The sequence below is a fragment of the Macrotis lagotis genome, chromosome X (assembly GCF_037893015.1).
Source record: "Macrotis lagotis isolate mMagLag1 chromosome X, bilby.v1.9.chrom.fasta, whole genome shotgun sequence".
In the NCBI taxonomy this organism is placed as follows: Eukaryota; Metazoa; Chordata; class Mammalia; order Peramelemorphia; family Peramelidae; genus Macrotis; species Macrotis lagotis.
Window position 1 is genome coordinate 672,601,345 of NC_133666.1, and position 24,598 is coordinate 672,625,942.

General features: G+C 42.4%; 1 protein-coding gene across 1 annotated transcript in view; it reads left to right on the top strand.

The window, feature by feature from the left end:
• The first annotated feature begins 17,439 nt into the window (after window positions 1-17,439).
• The window catches only part of MAPKAPK5 (MAPK activated protein kinase 5), a 70,236-nt gene continuing 63,077 nt past the window's right edge, over window positions 17,440-24,598 (top strand). Inside the window, exon 1 of the mRNA XM_074205753.1 lies at window positions 17,440-20,455. Coding sequence (XP_074061854.1) covers window positions 20,411-20,455 — 45 coding nt within the window. The 5' untranslated portion in view covers window positions 17,440-20,410. The remainder of the gene's footprint in view (window positions 20,456-24,598) is intronic.

The following is a 24,598-nucleotide window of genomic DNA, read 5'->3' on the forward strand; positions in this document are numbered from 1 at the left end:
AGAAAACAGGAAAAATACAAGTTCTGAAGGGCTTCACATACTGAAAGAGGAGTTTGTACTGATCAATCCGTTCATAAGAACTTAGTGACTATCTCTGATGCACCAGACACTATAGTAATAATGGGGGAAAGATACAAAGAGAAAGGAAAGACAGGCCCTGCTCTTAGGGAGCTAGCATCCCAAAAATAAGGAATATGGGTACCTTTATACATAGGTGCAGAATAGAGAGGGTTAAGAAATACCATTCACTTGATAGATGTTTGCAATTTCTTTTTTTTTCTAAATATGCTTTCTTTAAATTTTTTTATTTATTTAAGGCAATGGGGTTCAGTGACTTGCCCAAGGTCACACAACTAGGCCATTAATAAGTATCTGAGGTCACATTTGAACTCAGGTTCTCCTGACTCCAGGGCCAGTGCTCTAGCCACTGCACCACCTAGCTGCCCCTAATTCAGTCATTCTTGACTCTGTTTCTTGCTACAGCTTTTACTTTGGGAAGTGTTATATCTCAGAAATCTGGTCCCTGGAGTAAGTAAGGACAGGGGCTGAGAAGCAGCACAGAGAATGCAATAATAATTAATACTTTTATTCATGTAATATGAATATGTATAATATAGAAATATAACAAGGAGCAGCTAGGTGGCCCAGTAGATAGAGTACCTAACCTGAAGTCAGGGAGACTCAGATTTGTGGGGCTTTTAGAGGAGTCCAGTTTCTACCATAACCCTTCACATGTGAGAGCTGAACTTTCTAGGGAATGGGCTTCCCTACCTCTGGATATAGCTACCTATAGACCTATAGTAGATGGTATGGTATAGTGGATAGAGCTCTGGACTAGGTCTGGAATGAGATCTAGATTCAGATCCTGTCTCAGACACTTGCTAACTGGTCACAGAAATCTCTATTTGCCTCAGTGTCCTCAACTGCAAAATAAGGATAATGACAGCACCTGTCTTAAATGTTTGTGAAGATAATAGTAATCTCCAGCATTTTATATAGGATCGACTATGGGTCAGACACTGTGTAAAGTACTCTACAAAGATTATTTTACTTGATCTTCATACAACCCCGGGAGGAAGGTGCTATTATTATCTCTATTTTACACTTGAGGGAATTGAGGCAAAAGGAGATTACAGGACTTGCCCAAAGTCACACAGCTATATGTCTATGGCTAGATTTGAATTCAGATCTTTTTGATGCCAAGTCCACTGTTTCATCCACCGTGGGAATATAAAATAACATCTGTTAAGACTTTTGTAAACTTAAAAATGCTATCTAAATGTTGTCTTATCATTAACAATTATTACATTGATGGTACTATAATAATAATAATAATAATAATAATATTGCTGTTTTTGTTCAGTCATTTTTCAATCATGTCATGTTCATCTGTAAAATGAAATGGCCCTTGAGGTCCCTTTAACTTCTAGTTCCTTATACGCCCATCCCAGCTGTCTCTACAGGGAGGAAGCCTGTGCCCTTCACCCCAAGTTAGTACTCTGGGGCAAAGTCTTGTTTGTTCCCGGCAAGTTACAGCTCTGGCCTTGAACAAGAAATTCTGCTAGGATGGAGGGTGGAACTAGATAATTTTCTCCAACTATTTCAAGGGCTATCAGATAGAAAAGTAACAAGATTATTCTGGGTATATTTGGGCAAGTCCCTTCATTTGGGGGGGTTTGATTCAGTTTTCTCCTCTAAAATGACCAAGGCTAGCGGTGATAGGGCAAGAGGAAAACTAGACAATGCCTAAGAAACCTAAAACTTCTGAGCTTCTGTGATCTCTGTTTTTTGGCTTCTTCGAGCGGATTTTCATCTCTCGTTCATACTTATAAGTTTCTACCAAGGGAAGTCTCTTAAAGTTTCCTTCTTTGAAAAAGAAGAGAGTTGAATAATATGTTTTCTAAGGTCCCTTCTGACTCTGCCCCCATACTCCTATTATATTATCTTCCCATAAAACTTTGTCATTGCCAACAAATACTTGATATTTATTTTATAATAAATTTCTATCTGAATATAAAAGTATATATTCATATATATTTAATAATAAAATTTGATCCATGTTTACTAGTTTAATAACACTTCATTTTCATTGGAATTATTTAAGTAATTTTATTTTTAAAATGAAAAGAAAATAGCTTAAAAATATTTAAAATTTGATAAATAATTAATAAATATTCTCTTAGGAAGAGTTTGGACATTTTGCTCAAATAAATGCATTAAAATATTAGATTCTTGGCCGCCAGATGGCACCACAATGCCCAGAGTGCTGGGTCTGGTGGGAAGATGAGTTTAAAATTCAGTCTCAGATATTTTCTAACTATATTGACTTTCATATCTGACTGCCTGTCTCCCAAAGTTGTTGCGATAGTCAAAGGAATCCCAATAGCAGGGACCATGGGTACCTTTGTACATAGGTACAGAATAAAAAGAATGGGGTTTAAGAAACACCATTCACTGGTAAATCACGCAGCCCATACCTGGCCCATGATCCGTACTGAATCAATGCTTCTTCTCTCTCTTCTTCCCTCCTCCTTGAGAGTAGGTGTTGCCACATTCTTATATTTATGTGCCTGTACATAGGGCTTATCATATAAGAAGCAATGAAGTCATTCATTCATTCATTCATTCATTCATTCATGTTCCTTGTTGGTTCTGTGATCCCATGGAATGTAGAATTCCTTGCAATAATACAGGTCATATAGTCCTTTAAATATCTGTCCATTGGTGGAACTCAGATACGTAATGGAGAACAGGTGATCCCAGGATCTCTTTTTTTTTTTGCAAGGCAATGAGGTTAAGTGACTTGCCCAAGGCCACACAGCTAGGTGGCATTAAGTGTCTGAGGCTAGATTTGAACTCAGGTATTCCTGACTCCAGGGCCAGCGCTCTATCCACTGCACCACCTAGCCACCGCCACATATCTTTCTTTGAAAAATCCATATTCTTTAATATTTTAATTTTTGCCCCAATTATATGTAAAATAATTTTTTCCTTTTAAAAAATTTTTTTGAATTCTAAATTCTCTCCTTCCCTCCTTTGCCATTTGTCTCACTGAGAATGAAATTTGATATCGGTTATACATATGCAGTCATGCAAAATATTGTTTAATATTAGTGATGTAATCAACAAGTGTTTATCAACTACCTGTCCTGTGTTAGGTACAGAAGGTAACAAAATGAAGTGGGGATTGCTCAGAAAGAGCTTATGTTTATCAGATAAAAACAATATGCACAGAAGAAGGAAGATGGATCAGTTGAAAGAGCTCATTTTGGAGCCCAGAAGACTTGGGGTCAAGTCTTAACTCCGATATATATTGGTTATATGATCCTGGAGAAGAGATCAAGCAACATGGAAGGTGGCCAGTGTTCACTAGAGAAGGAATTTCCTCACCTAGTTTTCTAAGAAACCATAGGTCACCTCCCTGTTCTCCATAGTCAAAGCAAACAAACAAAGAGAAGACAATTTGTTAGGAAAAGACCTTAGTGCTGAGGGTATCAGGGGCATAGAGAAGATGACCACTGAGCTAAGTTTTGAAAAGTAGAGATTTTCTTCAAGATAGGGTGAGGAGGGGTGGCTAGGTGGTACAGTGGATAGTGCGCTGGCCCTGGAGTCAGGAGGACCTGAGTTCAAATACGGCCTCAGACACTTAAAAATTGCCTAGCTGTGTGGCCTTGGGCAAGCCACTTAACCCCATTGCCTTGCAAAAACCTAAAAAAAAAAAATAGGGTGAGGAGGGAGGGAGGGAGTGCATTTCAGGTATGAGGCACGGCCCAAACAAAGGCATGGAGATGGGACACAATATCCCATATGAAGAAAAGCAAGATCAATTCTATTTGTTGTAGGGACCAGCCCATGCCTCAACAAATATTTATTGAAAGACCCATTATGAGTTAGTCACTGTGCTGGAGAAAGTGCGTAAACAAATATAAAGAATGAAACAGTCCTTACTTGCGATGAACTTGTATTCTAAATATTGTAATGGCAGGACAATGGAGGGGGTGTGAAGGAGAGAGCTGGAAGATAAGGAGGTAGGCAAGGCAAGAAGCATTTATTAAGTGCCTACTATGTACAAGGCACCATACTAAGGACTGGGGATACAAATACAGACAAAAACAAAGAGCCTCTGCCCTTAAGGAGCTTATATTCTAAAGATTAGACAATACACAAAAAAGGAGTTAAAAAGCTCAAGGAAGAGGGGAGGTAGCCTTAGAGGGACTGAAGAAGAGCCAGGAGGGAGTGAAGCATGGGTAGCTTGACCCCCTACTTCAAAATGGTGGTCCCTAGGAAAGAACTTACCAATGAGATAAGGGGGTTGGCATGGAGAAGAGATGTTGCAGGGTGAGAAGGGCAAAGGGCACAAAGAATCATAAAAAATAGGGACATTTTAATAAAATTAAAAAACACCTTTCTTAATCTCAGTCAGTCTGACACACTCCCACAAAAGTCAATGCAGGTAATGCCAAAAATGTTTCTCTCCTTAAAATTTATATTGACTCACCCTTTCCCAAAGGACCAAATAAATCTGACCAGCATTCTCACCTGGCATAACATCCTTACTCAGACTGAAGAATTCCAGGATTTCTCTGAATTTATTTTTAGGTCTCCTTTCCACATACTCTGTTGTCTTTGCCTTTATTTGCAGAAAAGGTAAGAATTTATTTGACTCCAATCCTTTTGCAAGGGGGAAAAATAATTGATTTGCAGAAGACTGTAGAGAAGTTTTAAAGCCTGTTCTTTGGAATTTATTTTGGAACATCAATAATTGGTATTGATGCAAGATACAAACCAGAGATGAATCACTTTAGAACTGGAAGGGGCCCAGAGGGCATCATTGATCCACTCCCCTCATTCTCCAGATGAGGAAGTTAATTGATTAACAAGTTTGTATCTAGTGCTTACTATGTGACAGAAGATACTGGGCTCCTACTGGGCTCTTGAGATTATTGTCTGATGGAGGAGGTGGTGTGCAAGCAATGATGAATTAACAAGCTAAAGAGAGGATAAATTGGGAGTGATTCATAGACAGAAAGGATTGAGAAAGAGAACTTGAGAAAGATTTCATATATATATATATGTATATATACATATATATATATATATATATATATATATATATATATATTACTTTTTGTAAAGCAACGGGGTTAAGTGACTTGCCTGAGGTCACACAGCTAGGTAATTATTAAGTGTCTGAGGTCGGATTTGAACTCAGGTCCTCCTGACTCCAAGGCTGGTGCTCTATCCACTGTGCCACCTAGTAGCCCCTGAGAAAGGTTTCTTGTAAAATGTGAGAATCAAGCTGAGACAGGCAGGGAATCCAGGAGACAGAGCTGAGGAGAGTAAATTAATTCAGTCTTGGATCCCACTTGACATAGCTCCATTTGGATATTTCTTGGCAAAGATACTGTATGGTTTGTCATTTCCTTCACCAGCTCATTTGACAGATAAGGAAACTGAGGCAAATAAGGTGAAATGATTTATCTAGGGTCACACAGTAAGATTCTAAGACTAGATATGACTCCAGAGTTAATGTTTAATTCCCTCCCTAAGTAGCATGGATATGCTACTTAGCTGTCCCCCTCTAAGGATGGCCTCAGTTTCCTTCTCTGTGAAATGGGGATGAAAATGATAACTGCCTCCTAGATGGGGCTCAATGAATATATCCTACAGGAATTATCTTCATTTCCTATGCTTCATTAGTGCTACAGTTTTCTTCCTGAATAATTACTTCTACTTTCCAATTCATCTTTGGATATATTTTCCTTCCTTTAAAAAAATAAATTGGTATTGAAATCTTTTGTTTTTATGGGAACCAATTCTTTTTTTTTCTTCAGAGAATTGTTTCTTAATGACAAAGGGTAAAAAGGAAAAAAAAATTAATAAAACCAACCACAAAAAGGAAAAAACTTGAAACATGAAATGGGAAATATTCAGTGTCCCACACCCAAGCTCTCTACCTCTTCAAAGAACTGGGGTGGGGCACATTCTCATCTCTCTTTGTCATCAAGTTTGGTCATCATAATTTCCCATCATTCAATTTTAATTGTTTTCTCTTTCTTCTCATTTACATGGTTGACTCACTGTATATAAAATTCCTGGATCTGCCATTAGTGATGTTTTCATTTTTTATTTGGTGGTTAAAAAATGTTGTTAAAAGTGAAGAGTATGAAATTTCATTAGTATCAGGAATTTCAAATGTGAAACTATTTACAAAGAGAGCAGCTGTCTACAATTTAGTATAAAGATTTTTGAACTTTTTGGTATAAGAAACCCTTTATATTCTTAAAAATTATAGAGGACTTCCCCTACCTCCAAAGCTATTGTTTATATGGACTATATCTATTGATATTGTATTAGAAATTTAAACATCTTAATATAATTATGAAACTAATTTTGACCTTGTGGACTCCCTGAAAGGGAATATCTCAGGACCACAGTTGGAGGAGTTGCTTGAGACACATTGAGGTTAGTTGAGTTGGTCAAGGTCACATGATGTATAAAGAAATAAATAATATGACAAACCCAGATCTTCCTAACTCCATTTTCCATTATTTCATGCTGCCTCAGAGAAAATATTTTTAAATCTACAGATTTAATATGACTCTGAGGGTATATAATGAGATGCAGTTCAGGTTCAGGCAAGTTAGGGGAATCTCTCAGGGACCCCAAAATCTCAGGTGGGCTGACCATTATCCAAATGTGAGAATGTGCGTTCAGTTTCACGGAAGAAATATCATATCCCATTAATTGGTCCTTGGCAACAGAGGGAGGTTCTCCTAATTAGATGAAAGAAAAAAACAACCCCTAGGCATCTATCTATGATTATAAATGTATGTATATGTGTATATATATATATATATATATTTATATATACCCAAAAATCTTAGTGTAATTTTAAGTGATTAAAGTTTAATTATATGTGTCATATATATGTATATATGCCCACAAGAACAGCAGTAGAAGAATATATGTTGAAAACCTGGTTAATCTAACCTAGTCAATTTAGGAACAGAAGGAAAGTAGGAAAAAGAGAAAGGCAGAAAGGAAGGAGGATGGGGAGAGAGCCACAGAGAAGAAAAAGACACTTATAGGTAGAAGTGAATAAAAGAGGGACCAAAACAGATTCTATAATCTTTGAGGAGAGAGAACTATCAGATTAAGAAAGATTAGTAAAGTTTTGTGTAAACCGATTTTAGCAAGGGTTTTGAGTCAATAAGAGTTCTCCACTATTATCAGGGGCCTTTAAAATGTTAATTACTTGATTAGTTAACAGTTTTACAACTCTTTAACAGTCTATTATCCTTAAAAAAAACACAACAAAAAAACCTTCTCCAAATGTGATAGTCCTGTATTCCATCAGGGAAAACATTTTTATCTGAGAAATAAGAATTATCTTGTGAGTCTGATAGAAAACCAAGTTCCTGAGACTGGAGCTGTCTAATCTCTGCACTCTGCAACCTTTACAAAGACTTGAATTAGGAAAACTCTCTTGGGGCAAAATGAGTTCAGTTCCAACTGTAGTAAGTAGTTAGAGAAATAAGAGAATCACAAATGAAAGGGGAAAGTGAATAGCTATGAATTATTTATTAACTTGCTTTGTTAGATTTTTAAAATGGGCTGCTGGATAGAGATAATTAGGCTTTGGTGATAATGCCTAGCAAGTGTGATACCTCCTGAGTTGATTGCAAGTTAACTTTCACCATCATTCATTCACTGATCTGTATTAGCTGGTCGTGTTCCTCCACTATGACTCTCTTTTCTCCAGTTTTTGGCATCCACCATTGGTAGTGTTCTCCAAGGTTGGAGTTGGGAAGAATGAATCATAGAGACTTAGTTATTAGCTTCTTCTGGGAAAGAGAACTAAGGAGTATCACTGAGAAAGACAGAGCCCAGGAAACCAGGGTCTTTCCTGGAAGTCTGAGGAAGAACCTGGCATTGTAGTAAGCAAGGAAGATGCTTTATCCAACATGGAAGAAGCAAATGGAGAATTAAGTACCCCAGTACCAGTAGGACCAGAAGATGCAAAAAGCATTTCAGTGTCATGCAACAAATGTGGAGTCAGAACCCTGGGTTTGAATCCTGTCTTAGTCATTTCCTAAGTCATTCAACTTTTCTGGCCCTGTTTTCCTTCATCTGTAAAATTAGGGGACTATATTAGTGGACCTTAAATGTCCATTTCAAGCATAAATTTATGATTCTATGATCAAGTAGAGATAGAGGGGGACAAAAAGGAGAAGAAGAAAAGGTTTAGATCAGTTGGGGAAGGAGTTTTGCTTTGATTATGAGATCTTAGTTAAGTGACTTTAATTTTTTTAAATTAAAATTTTTTCAACAAAATACATATTTTCTTTCCTTCTCACCTTTCTCCATGCCCCCATCATGAATAAAAATACTTGTAATAAATATGAATGCTTAAGCAAACCAAATTCCTCATTGATCATGTCCCAAAGATATATAAATCAGTCTGCATCACCTAAGTCCACTACCTCTATGTCAGGAGGTAATTGGCTTTATCATTAGTCTTCTGGAATTGTAGTTGATCATTTTGTTGCTCATAATTCTGACATCTTTCAAAATTGCTATTTTTGTATAAATTGTTCTCTTGGTTCTACTTATTTCTTTCTTTCTTTCTTTTTTTTGCAAGGCTAGGTAATTATTAAGTGTCTGAGGTCAAATTTGAACACAGGTCCTCTTGACTCCAGGGCTGGTGCTCTATCCACTGTACCACCTAGCCACCCAGTTCTACTCATTACTATCTTCAACAGTTGATATGTCTTACCAGTTTTCTCTGACACCTTATAGCACAGTAGTATTCCATTTCACTCCTATGTCATTTCCTTGATTTTTAGTCCTCAGACACTTCAAAAAGTAAATATTTTTATACACAAGGGACCTTTTTCTTTATTTGATCCCTTTGAGGTATAGTGGTATTGCCGCAAAGGGTGTGCACTATTTAGTAACTTTTGAGGCTTAATTCTGAATTGTTTTCCAGAATGGGATGAACAAATTCAGTTTAAACAATATTGTGTTAGTTTACCTGGTTTTCTCCACGTCCATCAATATTTATCATTTTCCTTTTTATGCTTTATTTCCTTATCCCTTTGTTTAAAAGTAATAGTCAAAAGATGTTAGAAATTATATATATATATATATATATATATATATACATAGATATATTCAAATATCTATATAACACAAATTTTAATTGATATGTACATTTGTATACAAAATTTAACCAGACCTGGGATTTCATGCTCTCTCATGCTCATGCTCATTCAGAAATTCTCTTTTACAATGTAAATATCTGTTCTTCATCTAACTGTTTAGAAGGCCACCAGAGACAGACTTCAAAAGTGATTTGCTGGGGCAGCTAGGTGGCACAGTGGATAGAGCACCTGCCCTGGAGTCAGAAGGACCTGAGTTTAAATCTGACCTCAGACACTTATTACCTAGCTATGTGGCCTTGGGCAAGCCACTTAATTCCACTGCCTTGTAAAATCTAAAAAAAAAAAAAAAAAAAAGTACTTCTTTAATCCAAATCTTTCTAATATCTAGTCTAGTTCCCTCTCCAATTACATAATTTTAAAATCATAGCACTAAGAACATCAGAGTAGGGAGGAGTCTTGGAACCCAAGGGTCAGAGTTAGGAGAGACCTTACAACAGGGAAGATCAGAGCTAGGAGGGGCCTGAGAAGTAAGAAAACAGTTGGGATGGAAGAATCTAAGATCAGAGAACATCAGAGCTAGAAGGGAATCCGCAACACTAGTGCAATCCTTTCATTTTTAGAGACTGAAAAACTGAGACCTTGTTCAAATTCACACAAGTGGCTAGTGGCTAGGCCTAAAACTGATTGTCTCCACCCTTTTGCAGACTTTTGAGTTCCCCATTTTCATGCTACCTTCCATTCCTTCCTCCTCTCCCCATGGCAGTTAACAATTTGATAGGTTGTTCATGTACAATCATGTTTAACGTATGTATTTCCATATTAAGTATGTTAAAAAAAGAGGAATTAGAATCGTCGGGGGGGGACCATGAGAAAGAAAAAAATAGAAAAAAATGTTTTAAAAATGGAACATACTATGTTTTAATCTGCATTCAGACTCCATAGTTTTTTCTCTGTATATGGATGGCATTTTTCATACTCTAAAGGTTGTCCTTGATCTCTGAACTGCTGAGGGGAGCTTCGACCATCATTGTTGATCTCATAATGTTGCTGTCAATGTGTCTTGGTTCTGCTCATTTCATTCAAGATCAATTCATGCAAGTCTTTCCAGGCTTTTTTTCTTTTTAGGTTTTTGCAAGGCAATTGGGGTTAAATGGCTTGCCCAAGGCCACACAGCTAGGTAATTAGTAAGTGTCTGAGGCTGGATTTGAACTCAGGTACTACTGACTCCAGGGCCAGTGCTCTATCCACTGCACCACCTAGCTGCTCCCAGGCTTTTCTAAAGTCCCGCTTCTCTTGATTTCTTCAACTGATCATCTCCTGAACAAATGTCATAAAATACCGGCACATTAACTAGTCAGAGACCCTTCAAGGTCTCCCTCTCTTTAGCCTCTGTGACAAAGGTTCCTTTAGTGGCTTTCTTCCAGGAACATGCCTTATTTCTAGCTCAGAAAACCCCTTAGAGTAAAAAATGGTTTCAAAAAAATTTTTCTCTATATCCTTCTGATGTTGTTGACTAATATCCTTGTTTACAAAGGTGTGAAGCTGCAGTGGTTATAAAATAATGTTCCATTATTATGTAAGGTATGAGATCTCCCAGCTCTGCTCCAAGCAATTAACAGAATTTTGATTTAGGGCTTGTGTCCCTAAAGGCAACATTACTGTCAGACTCTGAAAATGGGCACAATAAGACTTTTAAAGGAATTATAAATGAGCCTAAGGCTTATCTCTTTGGCCCTGGGGAGGGAAGGAACATATTTTTACTTAAATCATTCCTCAACTTCCCCACCCAGCTCACCCCTCATGAACAAAACCTCAGGGTTGTTTTGTTTCTGAGTATGGATGGAAGGGGAGAGGGGGCTTGGGAGACACTTGATATTTGATCAGTATGGGCCTGAGCTCAAATTTTGACTCTTCTACTTATCACTTGTGTGACCTTGGACAAGTCATTTAATCTCTGGTTATCAATTTCCTTATTTGTAAATTGAGGTGGATTAGTCCTTTTCCAGCTTTGAATCTCTGATGAAATGAATTTAGTAAAAGAATCCACCCTCTACTCCCTTGACATTGGGAAAATAAACTACCTCACATAATGAATGGAAGAAAAAACCAAAGCCTGAGTTGGGAAGTTGGGCAACTGAGTCAAAATCCTCTTACTACCTTATTGGTCTTTGTCAAGACACCTAGCTTCCTTGGCCTTCCCATCCGAAAAATGAGACCACCCCCCCACCCCCCAGGCTCTACACTTAGCCCTCATCTTTCAGTTGCCTTTCCCCTATCCTCACTTCTTGGTTAAGTTCTACCTGGAGCTGCCATTTTGAGGAAGGAGCCAGGTGGACCACCCTTCTTTGTCCAGACTCTCCCTCCCCACTTTTCAGACCCCTTTCATGTAATCTTCCTTTGTTTGAATATAAACTCCTTAAGGGCAGGAACTGTCTTTCTGCTTACCTTTATACTCTAGTGTTTAGGCTGGCATATAGTGAACACTTAAATGCTCTTTGATTTGACAACTTGAATTAAGTCCAGAAAATTAGGAACTATTTCTATAGCATTTTGAGTTTTCCTTATGACTTCTCTAAAGTCCAAGATGAAGAACATGAAGTTCCCACAGAGGAAGTGTCTTGCTCGGGGAGTCAGAGGCAGTGAATGCAAAGATACCAGATTTCCTGACTCCAGATTTAGTTCTTTCCTTTATATTATGTTGTTTCTCACTAACTATACATGTTGCCCACAGCTCTATCCAAGGATCCCCTCTCTCCTCCCACTGCTGTCTCACCTGATGATTCCATCAAATTCTATGGGTTCAATTAACATCTGTCTTCAGATGATGTTAGCTAGGTGGATTGAGTATAGAGGCTGGAAGTAGGAAGATTACCCTTCCTGAGGTCAAATCTGGCCTGACACTTCCTAACTGGGTGACCCTGGGCAAGTCACTTAGCTGTTTGCCTCAATTTGCTCATCTATAAAATGAGCTGGAAAAAAGTGGAAAACCATTCCAATATCTCTGCCAAGAAAACCCCAATTGGGTTCACATGAAAATTGATGGAAAAATGCAGATGATTCCCAGCTCTATATTTTCTATCCCGATCTCCCTCCTGAGCTTCAGGCCATCACCTTTTAGAGAACTTGAGGTGGATGTCCTGTAAACGACTCAAACCCCACATACCTAAAAGAGAATTCATTATTTTCCCCCGGATCCCCAGAATCTCTCCCATGAGCCACCTTTACTATTATTGTCAAGGGCACCTTCATTGTCCTGATTACCCAAATTCATAACCTTGGTGTCTTGCCAGACTCCTCACCCCACATAACCATCCATTGAGAAGCCTCCTTATTACCTTCACAATATCTCTCCTATATGTTTTCTTTTCTCCAATTGCATAGCCATCACCTTAGTTACCCATCACCTTACCCTTGGGCTATAACAAAAGAATTTTAATTAATTTCCCAGTCTTGTCTTTTCCAGTTCCAGTTCATCCTCCATGTAACTGCTAGGGTCATTTTTCTTGGGCACAGGTCTAACCCTGTGGACTGCTCCTTCCTTCCTGGCAATAAACCCTAGTCATTCCCCATTGACTCCAGGATAAATAGCAAAGTTGTGAAGGCTCTTTCCCTAGACTATTACTGTGATTTCAACTCTCTCCTCCCAAAATTGTCCTCCCACTTCTTCCCTCATCTCTACCTTATCAGCAAAGAGAGCTGGGAGTAGCACTTAGCACATTGACCAAAGCTGGCAATCCCCTTTTGTGCTCATTCTGTGTGCTTTCTTCCCAATGGGCTGTGGAAGGGACCCACATCTTTCTTTTCCCTGTATGAAAGGAATGGAGTAGGGAATGGAGACAGAACAGAAGATCACTTCTCCATGGGGTTGTTTCCTTATTTGTAAAATGAGATTAGAGTAGATGGCCTCCAAGGCTCCTTCTTGCTCTGACATTTTGTATTTGAACATTTCTTCTGACAAGGATTGGACTGGGTGTCTTGAAGAATGGCTTAAGTCAATAAAGACCTTAAGCAGTTCTTCCTAGGGTGTAAAAAGAGAGGATGCTAACCAGAGATCAGAACTGGAAGGGGTAGGGCTTAGGGAAGTGGTTTTCCTTCTACAACAGGATCATTAAGGATCTTTTGAGAAGTTTTTCAGTCTCTTGACACTAATATTCAGTTCCTCATACTGTCTTTCATGCATGAATGATTGTTTGATGTCTCAACTTGGCCATTCAAGCTCTAGATATGAAGCTTGGGGATCTTTTTTTTCCTAATACCCAGCTCCAGGATGAACACATTAGTGTTCATAGTCAAGAAACACATTTATCCAAATGATAGTCAAACATAAATTGGAGATAGTATACATAGGAAGACATTTACCAGACAATAGAATTAAGGAATTCTCCCAATGGAAGTTAATAACCTAGATCAGCCAAGATAGGGTGTCTTCATTCTCATATAAGGGGAAATTCCCCAAGTCTCTATTAGAAAATTAGGAATAGAGACATAGAGATTGACTGCTCTCCTCAGGTTGTCTCAGAATATTCCTTTAGCAACCTAAAGTACTGTTGACTTCTTTTATCTTGAAACCAACTCAGAGAGACCCAAAAGGGACTGGCTGAAAATTGAAGTTTTTGCTACTGTGCAATCCACCTCATCCCTCATATAGGAGCAGGTCCTTCATCTTTATCAATAAAGAGGGTCTCATACCAATGAACTTTGGTGTTTACATCAGTGATTAGCTGAATTACCATGAATAAATTCTCTCAGGTTTCCTCTCTGTAAAAATAACTGAGTTAGAATAGATGACTTCTAAGATCCCTTGATCCTTTTCAGCTCCTGTGTGCTACAATTCTAACATAGAATACATATAATAAAGATGATTTGGACTCATACTTCTGCCAGTTAACAAGTCATTTAACTTGTTTTGGAGGAGGAATTTGATTGGAATTAGATAACTTGCCCAGATCATCCAGTTAGCAAGTGTCTAAGTTTGGATTTGAACTCCAGCCCTCCTGACTTCAGAGCTGGTACTCTATTATACCACCCAGTTGTCCCTAAATTTTCCCGAGTCATGATGTCTTCATCTGCAAAATGAGGTTGTTCTAGAATAATCTTTGATTTTTCTCTTTCTCTTCTAGAGTTACATTTTGAATCAGCTACCGTCTAACTTTAGACAAGTCATTTAATATCTTTGAACTTTTCTCTTCTATAAAATGAAGGATGGCTTCTGAGGTCTCTTAACTGTGATTAAATCTAAAATCTTCTGTTTGGCTTTTAAAGCCTTTTAGAATCTGTCCCACTCCTACCTTTCCAGTCTTCTCTCACCTCCTCTCCTCTGTATGTTATGATGAAGGCACAGTGAACTCCCAAATCTAGGCATTTTCATTAGTTTGTCCCCCTGCCTGGAACACCTCCCTTCCTTCTTTCTGGTTTCCTTCAAGTCTCATCTAAAACCTCACTTTCTGAACAAAACCATTCCTTGTCCCTCTAAAAGCTAATGCTTTCCTTCTGTCTATTAGCTCCAAGTTACCCTGAATTTATCTTTTGTGGACACAGCTGTTTGCACATCCTCTCTTCCATTAGAATGTGAATTCCAAAAGGGAAAGACTGTTCTTGCCTTTCTCTGTGCCTGCAAGGTTCAGTTCAGAGCCTAACATACAGCAGAGGCATTTCATAAAGGTTTGTTGTCTGTCAAGATGATCTTTGGAATCTTCTTTGGTCCTGTGTGATTTTTGTCAAGTCGAGTCAAAGGCTTCCCAGGAATTTGTGTGTGTGTGTGTGTGTGTGTGTGTGTGTGAAGGGCTTGTTCTTGATGGTCTGTTTCAGTCCTAGATAAGAGTTTGTGTTAATGTGTGCCCTTTGATAAGTCACTTACTTTTGGTCTCAATTTTACACAGACACATAGACTCCCAGTTACACACACAGACACATAGACACACAAAGATACACAGACACAGACACACAGTCGCATATAGACAGACACACAGACACACAAAGACACACAGATACAGACTCACAGATACATACACACACATAGACACACACAGACACAAAGAGACACTGACAGAGACTCCCAGTTACACACACAGACACACAGACACACACAGACACACACAGACACACACAGACACACGCAGACTCCTGGTTACACACACAGACACACAGACACACAGACACACAGACACACACAGACACACACAGACACACGCAGACTCCCGGTTACACACACAGACACACAGACACACAGACACACACAGACACACACAGACACACGCAGACTCCCGGTTACACACACAGACACACAGACACACACAGACACACACAGACACACGCAGACTCCCGGTTACACACACAGACACACAGACACACACAGACACACACAGACACACACAGACACACGCAGACTCCCGGTTACACACACAGACACACAGACACACACAGACACACACAGACACACGCAGACTCCCGGTTACACACACAGACACACAGACACACACAGACACACACAGACACACGCAGACTCCCGGTTACACACACAGACACACACAGACACACGCAGACTCCCGGTTACACACACAGACACACAGACACACACAGACACACACAGACACACGCAGACTCCCGGTTACACACACAGACACACAGACACACAGACACACACAGACACACACAGACACACGCAGACTCCCGGTTACACACACAGACACACAGACACACACAGACACACACAGACACACACAGACACACGCAGACTCCCGGTTACACACACAGACACACAGACACACACAGACACACACAGACACACGCAGACTCCCGGTTACACACACAGACACACAGACACACACAGACACACACAGACACACGCAGACTCCCGGTTACACACACAGACACACAGACACACAGACACACAGACACACACAGACACACACAGACACACGCAGACTCCCGGTTACACACACAGACACACAGACACACAGACACACACAGACACACAGACACACACAGACACACACAGACACACACAGACACACACAGACACACACAGACACACACAGACACACAGACTCACAGACACACAGACACTCACAGACACACACAGACACACACAGACACGGACACACGAGGCCGCTTCCCCCTGCCCCAGGGCACCAGGCCCCTCGCCGCGCCCGCGGTCTGGGGGGGGGCGGCCGGGCAGGAGCCCACGTGGCCCGCACGTGCCCGGTGCCGCGCGCGCCCAGCACTCCCCTCCCCGCCCCTCCCCGCCCCCTCCCGGCGCTCGTGACGTCATCAGCGCGCGCCCGAGCCGCCGAAGGCCCCCGGGCGGCCCGCCGGAGGGGCGGAGGCCGAGGCTTGGCGGGGGCCTTCGGTGCCGGCGTCGCGCCGCCGGGCGGGTCCCGGGGGGCGCCTGCTCGGCGTCCCCGCGGCTAGGGGCGGGCTCCAAAAATCGCGGCGCCGGGGCGGCGGGCGAGGCCGGGCCCGGGGCGCCGGCAGCCGGCGGGGCGGCGCGCTCGGGGGCGGCGGGCCGCGCGCGGCGGTCGGGCGGGCGGCGGGGCGGCCCGGCGCGGGTGTCCCGGCGATGTCTGGCGCCGAGGCGGCGGCGGCGGCGGCGGCGGCGGCGGGATCCGGAGCGGCGCTAGCGGCGGCGGCGGCGGGCGTCCGAGCCGGAGCGGGAGCGCGGCGGTGGCGGCGGCGGCCCCGGCGGCGGCGGCGGCTCCGCGGCGGGAGCTGGCGGCGGCGGCGGGCCTGAGCGGCGGCGGCGCGGACGGCGGCGGGGCCCCGGCCCCGGGCCTCGCTCCGCCCCCGGAGCCCGGGGATGAGGCGGGCAGGCCGAGGCGCCGCCGGCCGCAGCAGCCCCGGGGCGCGCCCCCGCCCGCCGCCGGCCTAGCGCCCCCGAGCCCGCCCTCGCCCCCCGGGGGCCGGGGCCGCCGCCGCGTGCGGGCCGCGGGGCCGGCGCCGAGGAGCATGTCCGCGGAGCCCGACGTGGAGAGGAGCATCAGGGTGAGCGCGGGGCGCCGGGCCCGGGGGGACGTGGGGGCCCCGGCCGCCGCCGGCTCTGCCTCGGGCGCGGGGCCCCGGGAGAGGGCGCCGACAGTGCCCAGCGCGGGGTGCCGGGGGCCTCGGGAGCTGGCGGTCTCGGTGCCCGCTCTGGAGCGGGCGGGCGGGCCCGGGCATCGCCCGCCCAGCCGCTGGGCACCCGGGCCCTTTGCCCGAGTCCCCGCTGCCGCTTGGAGGGGCGCAGAAAGAGAACCTCGCTTTCCTGTAGCGGTTGGCCGGGGCTCCCCGGGACCCGAGGCCCACGGCCGGGGACCTGGCCTTGGCTTAGAAAGCTCTGGGGCACAACCTTTCCTACTTTTTCTTAGAGACGCGGCCCCTGTGCCAGCTGTGTCTGACTGGGGAGGCCCGGGTGGCTGCGCGGAGCCCGCCCTGGTGCCCGGCGGATGCCTCATCTACTTGTCACCTAGGTTTCAATGAGAAAAGATTTCGGGAGCACTTAGACATCTTGTAGTCTGACTTCTTAACACATGAGGAAATTAAGACCCGGGAAAGGGAAAGACTTTATCCAAGGAAACAAAGGTAAAAAGAATCAAAATTAAGCCCAGGGCTTCTGATTCCAAGCTTGGCGTTCTCTCCCCTCTCCACCTGGCCCTTGCCTCCCAGTCATTTCTCTTCCCTTCCTTTTTTTCTCCTCCAGGTTGGGCCTCCGGGTAGAACTCTCCTATCTGGACTGTTTTCTTTCTGGTTTACAAATCTACCTTCTTCACCACCACTCTGAGAGGTTGTAGTACCATAGAATTTAAAATTGGGAAAAGTCTTAGAGACCAATTAGTTCAAGGCTCTAATTTTGTGGCTGAGTAAACCCAGGCATTAAGTGGGCCCAGTTAGTCATCCTTTCCCTTTTACAGAAAAATAGTATCTTTTTTAAGGTGGTTAGGTAAATCCTCCCATAGACTCAACAGGTAGCAAGGAGCAGAACCAAACTTGGGACCTCTGGATTTTCCACTCCACCACACTTGAGAGTAGTTGTTTGGGATTCATCTTCTTCAATGTGGAAACTGAAATCATCCTGGTTTTGGCCCTAGATGGATTCAGGGCAACGATGGGATTCATCCAGCCCCAGGATTTCCAAGGCTTAGTTCAGAGATCTTATCCCTCTACCCACGACTTCTGTCCCAGCAACTCCCCACCATCCCTTGTCCTGCTTCCACAAGGCATCGATGAACAGCCCTCCCCCCCTTCTTCTTTGCCTTTCTTTGCCCCACCATCTGGTACTTCTGGTGACATTCTCTAGGTCTCCTGCCTCCCACTCTTACTTTGGCCCTTTCTCTACTTCCTCTACTGTAACAAAAAGCCAAATAACCCCACATAGTTCCTTGGATCTATGTTGATACTATGATTGATCAGTTAAAATGCAAAGTTCTTCAATAACTATTGGATCAAGCAAGGAAATGCCCTGAGTGACTGTGGCTTATTTCTCTTGAAACAAAAACAATTTGCACATGTCCATCTGGGAGTGGGTCCCAGGAAGGCATTTCCTTTGGGGTTTTTAGGGAGCCATTCTGGTTGCTTTTCGGTGACTTTGGATCCTCAGCAGCATTTCTCTCCAAAGGGAATCCTGCTGTGCAGAGCAGAGGTGGGAGGTGGTCACGGATGGGAGCACCTCCTAGGGAGTCCAGCATGGGATGATGTCCTGGCTTTGTGAGCCAGGCTACTCCCTGCATGGCCTGGAGCTTCAGCTGGAAAATGAATGGACATACTAATAGGATTTCCTCCTGAGATTGGAAATGTGCTTCTGAAAACTGCTTCCTTGAGTCCTTGGTCTGACCTCCAGAACCTTTGCAGGTTCCCTGTTGAGCTTTAATTTGTTTAAAAAGAACTCAGAATACTTGCTGACTTACTGCTTCCTTTACTAGGGGAGAATCAAAGAAATGCAATTTTGAAAGCCTATTCTTCCCCCCCTTTGGCTTCTTTTTTCTTTGAATCTGACCTTGAGAAGTACTTAAATGTTTGTTGATTGATTTTTTTTTTATTTTTAAAATAAAACAAGCCAAATTGTCCATGATATGGCTGAAAGTTATTTTGATGGACCTATGTTTAGGTAATATGAAGGCTGTCCTGCCGCCTTTGGTGAAAAGTTTGATGTACATCCTTATCCTTGTTCTTGACATCTGTTCTTCCAGCATTTTGATCTGTCAGTGACAAGACCAAGGTATTTCAGTCCTCTTCAGGTGTTTTTCTGGCCCAGGCTACCTTTGGCAGCCTTCTGGCTGTGGACCCAGCAAGGGTTTCTCCACAGTTACTCCTTGTTCCAATTCAGTTTTCCTTTACTTCACAGATGGGGAAGGAATTCCTCCTCCCCTGGAGTCTTAGTCACTGAAAGGTTCAGTGGTTGGACCAAGTGTTACCTATGTTCTCTGTCTGTGTCCAAGGTGGAACTCAATTCCAGGTCTTCAGACTGACTTTTTATCTACTAGGTCAGGTCGGCTCTCCATAGAGAGTGTGTCAGAGGAGCAAAGCTAGAAGCAGTTTAAACTCTAAGGTAGACCCTGGGCCTTTCAAACCAACATTTGTTTTTTGCTTTGTCATATTTGACTCTCTTTTCTTTGGGGATTGGAATGTTACTGTGAAGATGAGCCAAGGGAGAAACTACGTCTACAGTTAAAAGTCTCCCTGTCTCTATTTCTGAAATTTGAAATAGGATGAGTTGTTTAGAGAGAGTTTTCAGCTCAGGAAAATTCACTTTTTTTGAGCATGGCCCAAATTCATTTCCCGGTCTTCATGTCTTGCATTTTTCTTGATTAACAGCTTTTAATAGTTGTGTGCAATTTGTTGGCACAGTGTAGAGTCTCTGATAGTCATTGCCCAAAGGCTTTCACTTGCCATGCGAACGTCCAGCCTCTTACTGGAGGCCTTGCAGCCTGAACTAGCATGTGGCTTGAAGCCTGACGTTCCAAGTTTGACCCTGCCTGGCTCGGAAGCAGTCAGGTCACATCTCCTTTCTGAGCCTCTGTTTTTCTCATCAATAAAATGAAAATGAGAATCCCTGCATTTCCTATCTCCATGATTTGTAAACCTTAGAGAAGCAAATTGTTAGCTATTAGTGGAGTTCAGAGTATCTGGTGGAAATCTTGGAATAATCATCAATTCCCAGAACTTGACTCTTTTGGAAAAGAGCATCATTTCCACAAAACCTTGGTCTGTAAAAGCTTGGGGTGCTCATTGTGCTTTCTCATCCAGACCTTTTCTTTGTTCACAGCAGCAGCATGTGGACTGTTCAAGCCAAGGGGTCACAGTTTAGAAACACCAAGGTGAGCTGGAGACCATCAAGAAAAAAGATAAGCAGTAGTGGGACAGGCCTGGAGGTTATGCCACATGATGACTAGGGATGTTGGCCCTGGAGGGGAAAGTACTGAAGACCCTGCAGCTGTCTTCAAGGGATAGCCCCAGGGAAAGAGGCTTGCTCTGCTTGATCCTAGAGGTCTGTGGGATCTGTGGGAGCAGTGGATGTAAGAGGTCAAGGTACATTTAGTTTTGTTGCTAACAATTGAAATTACCCCTTAATTAGAACCACCCAGGAGTAACCTGGACTGCTGTGGGAGGTACTGAACAGCAGGGCTGGATGGCCACTTGTTGGCTCTGTTCAAATGAGAATTTGTGAACAGAAATGCTTTGGGATTGATCATCTTTAAAAGAGGCCCTTCAAAGCTGGAGTTTTTTTACAATATAAAAGGAGGCCATGAGACCTTAAACTAGGTTACATGAGTAGTAGCTAAATATGGAGCAGAGGTGGACCATGTTGGCTTTTGCAGTGATACATTATAGACAGACCCCTCAGGCCAGTCCCTAGGGAGGCCTGGGCACAGTTAACTTGTTGAAAAGAAGAGGAAGTCAGAACATCAGAGTTCAATACTAGCCCCAGAGGAGATAATTAAGATAAAGCTCCTGTTGACCTACACTCTAGGAGAGAAAAACTTCTGGTATGTCCTTCCACCTTAAAAATCCTTGTAGATCTTCCTGACATTAAGATAATCTTTACCATGCTCTTTCTTAATCATACTCGAGTCAAGTGCCCTGCTCTATGGCCTTTACTGGATTGTAAACTTTGATACTGCTGAGGTTTACACATTCTTTTCCATTTCCTCATATTGCTTTACACCTCGTAGCTGCTCAATAAATATTTTTAAAATTAGAACATTATTTGCTTGAGTGCATTAGTTTTGGAGTCAGCTAAAATCAGTTAAAATAGTCTATTTTTAGAAGTTGGCACCTTGAACCCTTCCTTAAACACTTTGCTTGTTCTCACTGTTATTGGGACCGGAGTGTGGGGTTTTTCATATTGATGCTGAATTTAGGTATGGTGAGAACATTACACTTGTGATCCAGAAATGAGCTCATGATTGTCACACCCTCAAATTTATGAAGTAAATGCAATGGAGTGTAAAGGAGTATCTCCTAGGGCACCTTTAATTGTGAACCAAATGACCTAGGCAGTTTGAGAAAGTATTCATGTCAGTGAGAGCACAGATCCATCAGAGTATTTATTTTAAGAAGCATCTGGGTAGATCATATGCCATAGTAAAGTCAAAAATTGTTATACAGTTGAAGTATTAATGATCATTTTATAAAAATGAGAAGAAAACCAGATCTATAGTCTTTCAAAGAGGGTGAATTATTAACCAAAAAAAGGTATGTGAGGTGATTAAAAAAGTAAAATGGTAATTTCAACTATATGAAATTGAAAAGCTTATATATATGAACAAAATTAATGCAGCTGAAATAAGAAAGGGAGTGATCAGCTAGGAAAAGAGCTTTTTATCATCCAGTTCTGGTAAGGATCTGACATCTAAGCTGTATCTATATAGGTGACTAACCAGAATATAGGTACAAAGCCCTTCTCTGTTATACAAGTGGTCATAGGATATTAACCAACAATTCTTTTTTTTTTCAAGGCAGTGGGGTTAAGTGGCTTGCCCAAGCCACACGGCTAGGTAATTATTAAGTGTCTGAGACTGGATTTGAACCCAGGTACTCTTGACTCCAGGGCTGGTGCTTTATCCACTACGCCACCTAGCCGCCCCCAATTTAACCAACAATTCTTAACAGAAAATTTTTAAATTATAAATGATAATATGAAATGACGCTCCAAATCAATAAGAGAAATGTAATTTAAAAAACCAAGAGATTTCCTTAACACTGAATAAGTTGACAAACATGACTAAAAGCAGGAGTAGAATATTTGAGATATTGTGGAAAGCCAGACACATTAGTGCATTATTGATGGAGTTAGGAGTTCAGCCATTATGAAATTATGTGAAGAAAATGATTTAAAATGTTTATGCCCTTGGTCCCAGAAATTCCACTGCTTGGCATAAACCTCAGGGAGGTCACTGATAAAAAGAAGGGCCCCAACATACACCAAAATATTTATAGCAACTTTTTGTAATAGCAAAGAACTAGAAGCAAAGTTGATGTCAATGAATAGAGGAAAGCCTCAGTTGATTGTGAGACCAGAATGTAATAGAATATTATTGTACTCTCAGTCTAGATGAACTTAATAACCCTAGAGAAGCTTGAGAAGCCACATGGATTGATGCAAAGTAAAGTAAGCAGTATCTAGAGAATAACACAGGAATAGCCACAACTCAACAATTGAAATGGAATGTGTCTAAAGTGTAAAGACTAAGTGAGGTCACAGAGAAGAGATAGGGGTGACATTGCCCCTCCCAGCGTTCAGAGACCAAGGATTATGGGTGTGGAACTCTGCATATAATAATGTCAGGCTTTTTCACTATATTGGTTAGTTTGACTAAATTGTTTTTTCCTTTTTTAAAAAAATCTGTTATAGTGGTCCCCGGGAGGAGGAGGGACAACAGGAGAGGGAGGATATATTGGGAGTTACAGGTGGTTTAAAAACAAAATATATAATAAAATTAGAGAAAAGAAGAAAAAAATCTGAAGTAGCTGGCATGTGATAGGTGATTATTAAATGCTTATTAAGAAATAGCCCCTTTGGGCCACCACAGGCAGAGATGATAGGAACTCTTTTAAGTAAAGATCTCCAGGGAAATTCTCTATGATCTCTTTCATGTTTTAGTCAAGTGGTCTCATCTTCTCCTCCCCAACTTTCACCTCTTTTGAACATTCTTATTTTTGTCTAGGGCATTTATCCACAACCTGGGAGTCATCCTCAGCCCCATTGCCCATGTCTGTTCCCCTTTAGTTCACCCCATGCCCCCCATCCAGTAAACTGCCAAGTGTTTGCCAAGTATTTTACCCAATACAGAGCTAGAATTACCTTTCCCCTCTGTGTGCCCCTCACATTTGTCCCCATCTCTCTCCCCAAATGCCTTATCACCTTCTACCTGGAAGGGTACAGTAGCCTCCTCCTTAAGGGTCTGTGCTTCAGGATTCACCCTACTCCAGGCAGTCCTGCACAAAGCTGAAAGAGTAATATTCTGAAAACGTTTCTGATCATGCTGTTCCCTCAGGTCACACACTCAGACCTACTTGTTTTCTCTATGGTTGGTCAGGTAGTTATTAAATGTCTGACTGATGCTGGGGATCAAAAACCAGAGTGAAATAGCTCCTTCCTCTAGAGGCTCACATGTGGAGCTAGGGTGTGACAATATGCATGTACATGCAGACACATATGTAGGTACATATAGGAGGTAAACTGAAGGGGAGGGCAGGAGGATGGCTCGAGGCAGTGGACAGAGCGCTAGGCCTAAGGCAAGAACTCTTGAGTTCAAATCCAGCCTCAGATGTTCTCATCTATTAGATGAGGGTGATAACATCTACTTTCCAGAACTGTTGTGAGGATATAATAAGATAATATTTATTAGCTATCATCATCAATATTATTATTAAGCTGAATTTTGAGGGAAACCGGGGAATATAAGAGAGGAGAGGAAAGATTGACTTCCAGGGGAAGGGAATAGCCAGTGCAAAGGCACAGAAATGGGAGGCAAAATATGATGTGTTGAGAATGGTGATGAAAGTAGTGTGGCTGCTGAAATATTCAGACTCCTGCCTTAGGAGAATCATTATGGACTGAGTCGGAAAGACTTGAGGCAGGGATGTCAGTCAGGAAGTTCTCGAGATAGTCTGGATGAAAGATCAAGGCAAGAAATAGGCTATTAAATGTGAGAAGTGTGATGGAGACTGAAATGACAAGAGTTGGCAGTAGTTTGAATATGTGCACGAAAAGGCCAGGAGGTTCCGGAGGAGTCATCTGGAGATGCCAGTTTGGCATCAGAAGCCTCTTCACAGCCTGATCCCAGCCTCCTCAAGATTTATGTTCATGTCATTCCCCTTTGCAGATCTCCAGCCCAGCCAAGCTGGTCATCTTGCTGTTCCTCCCCCATGCTGCTCCATCTCTCATTTCCATGCTTTGGGTACATACTGTCCCCTGGGCCTGGAATGTAAATCTTTCAGACTACTGGCTCTCAGAG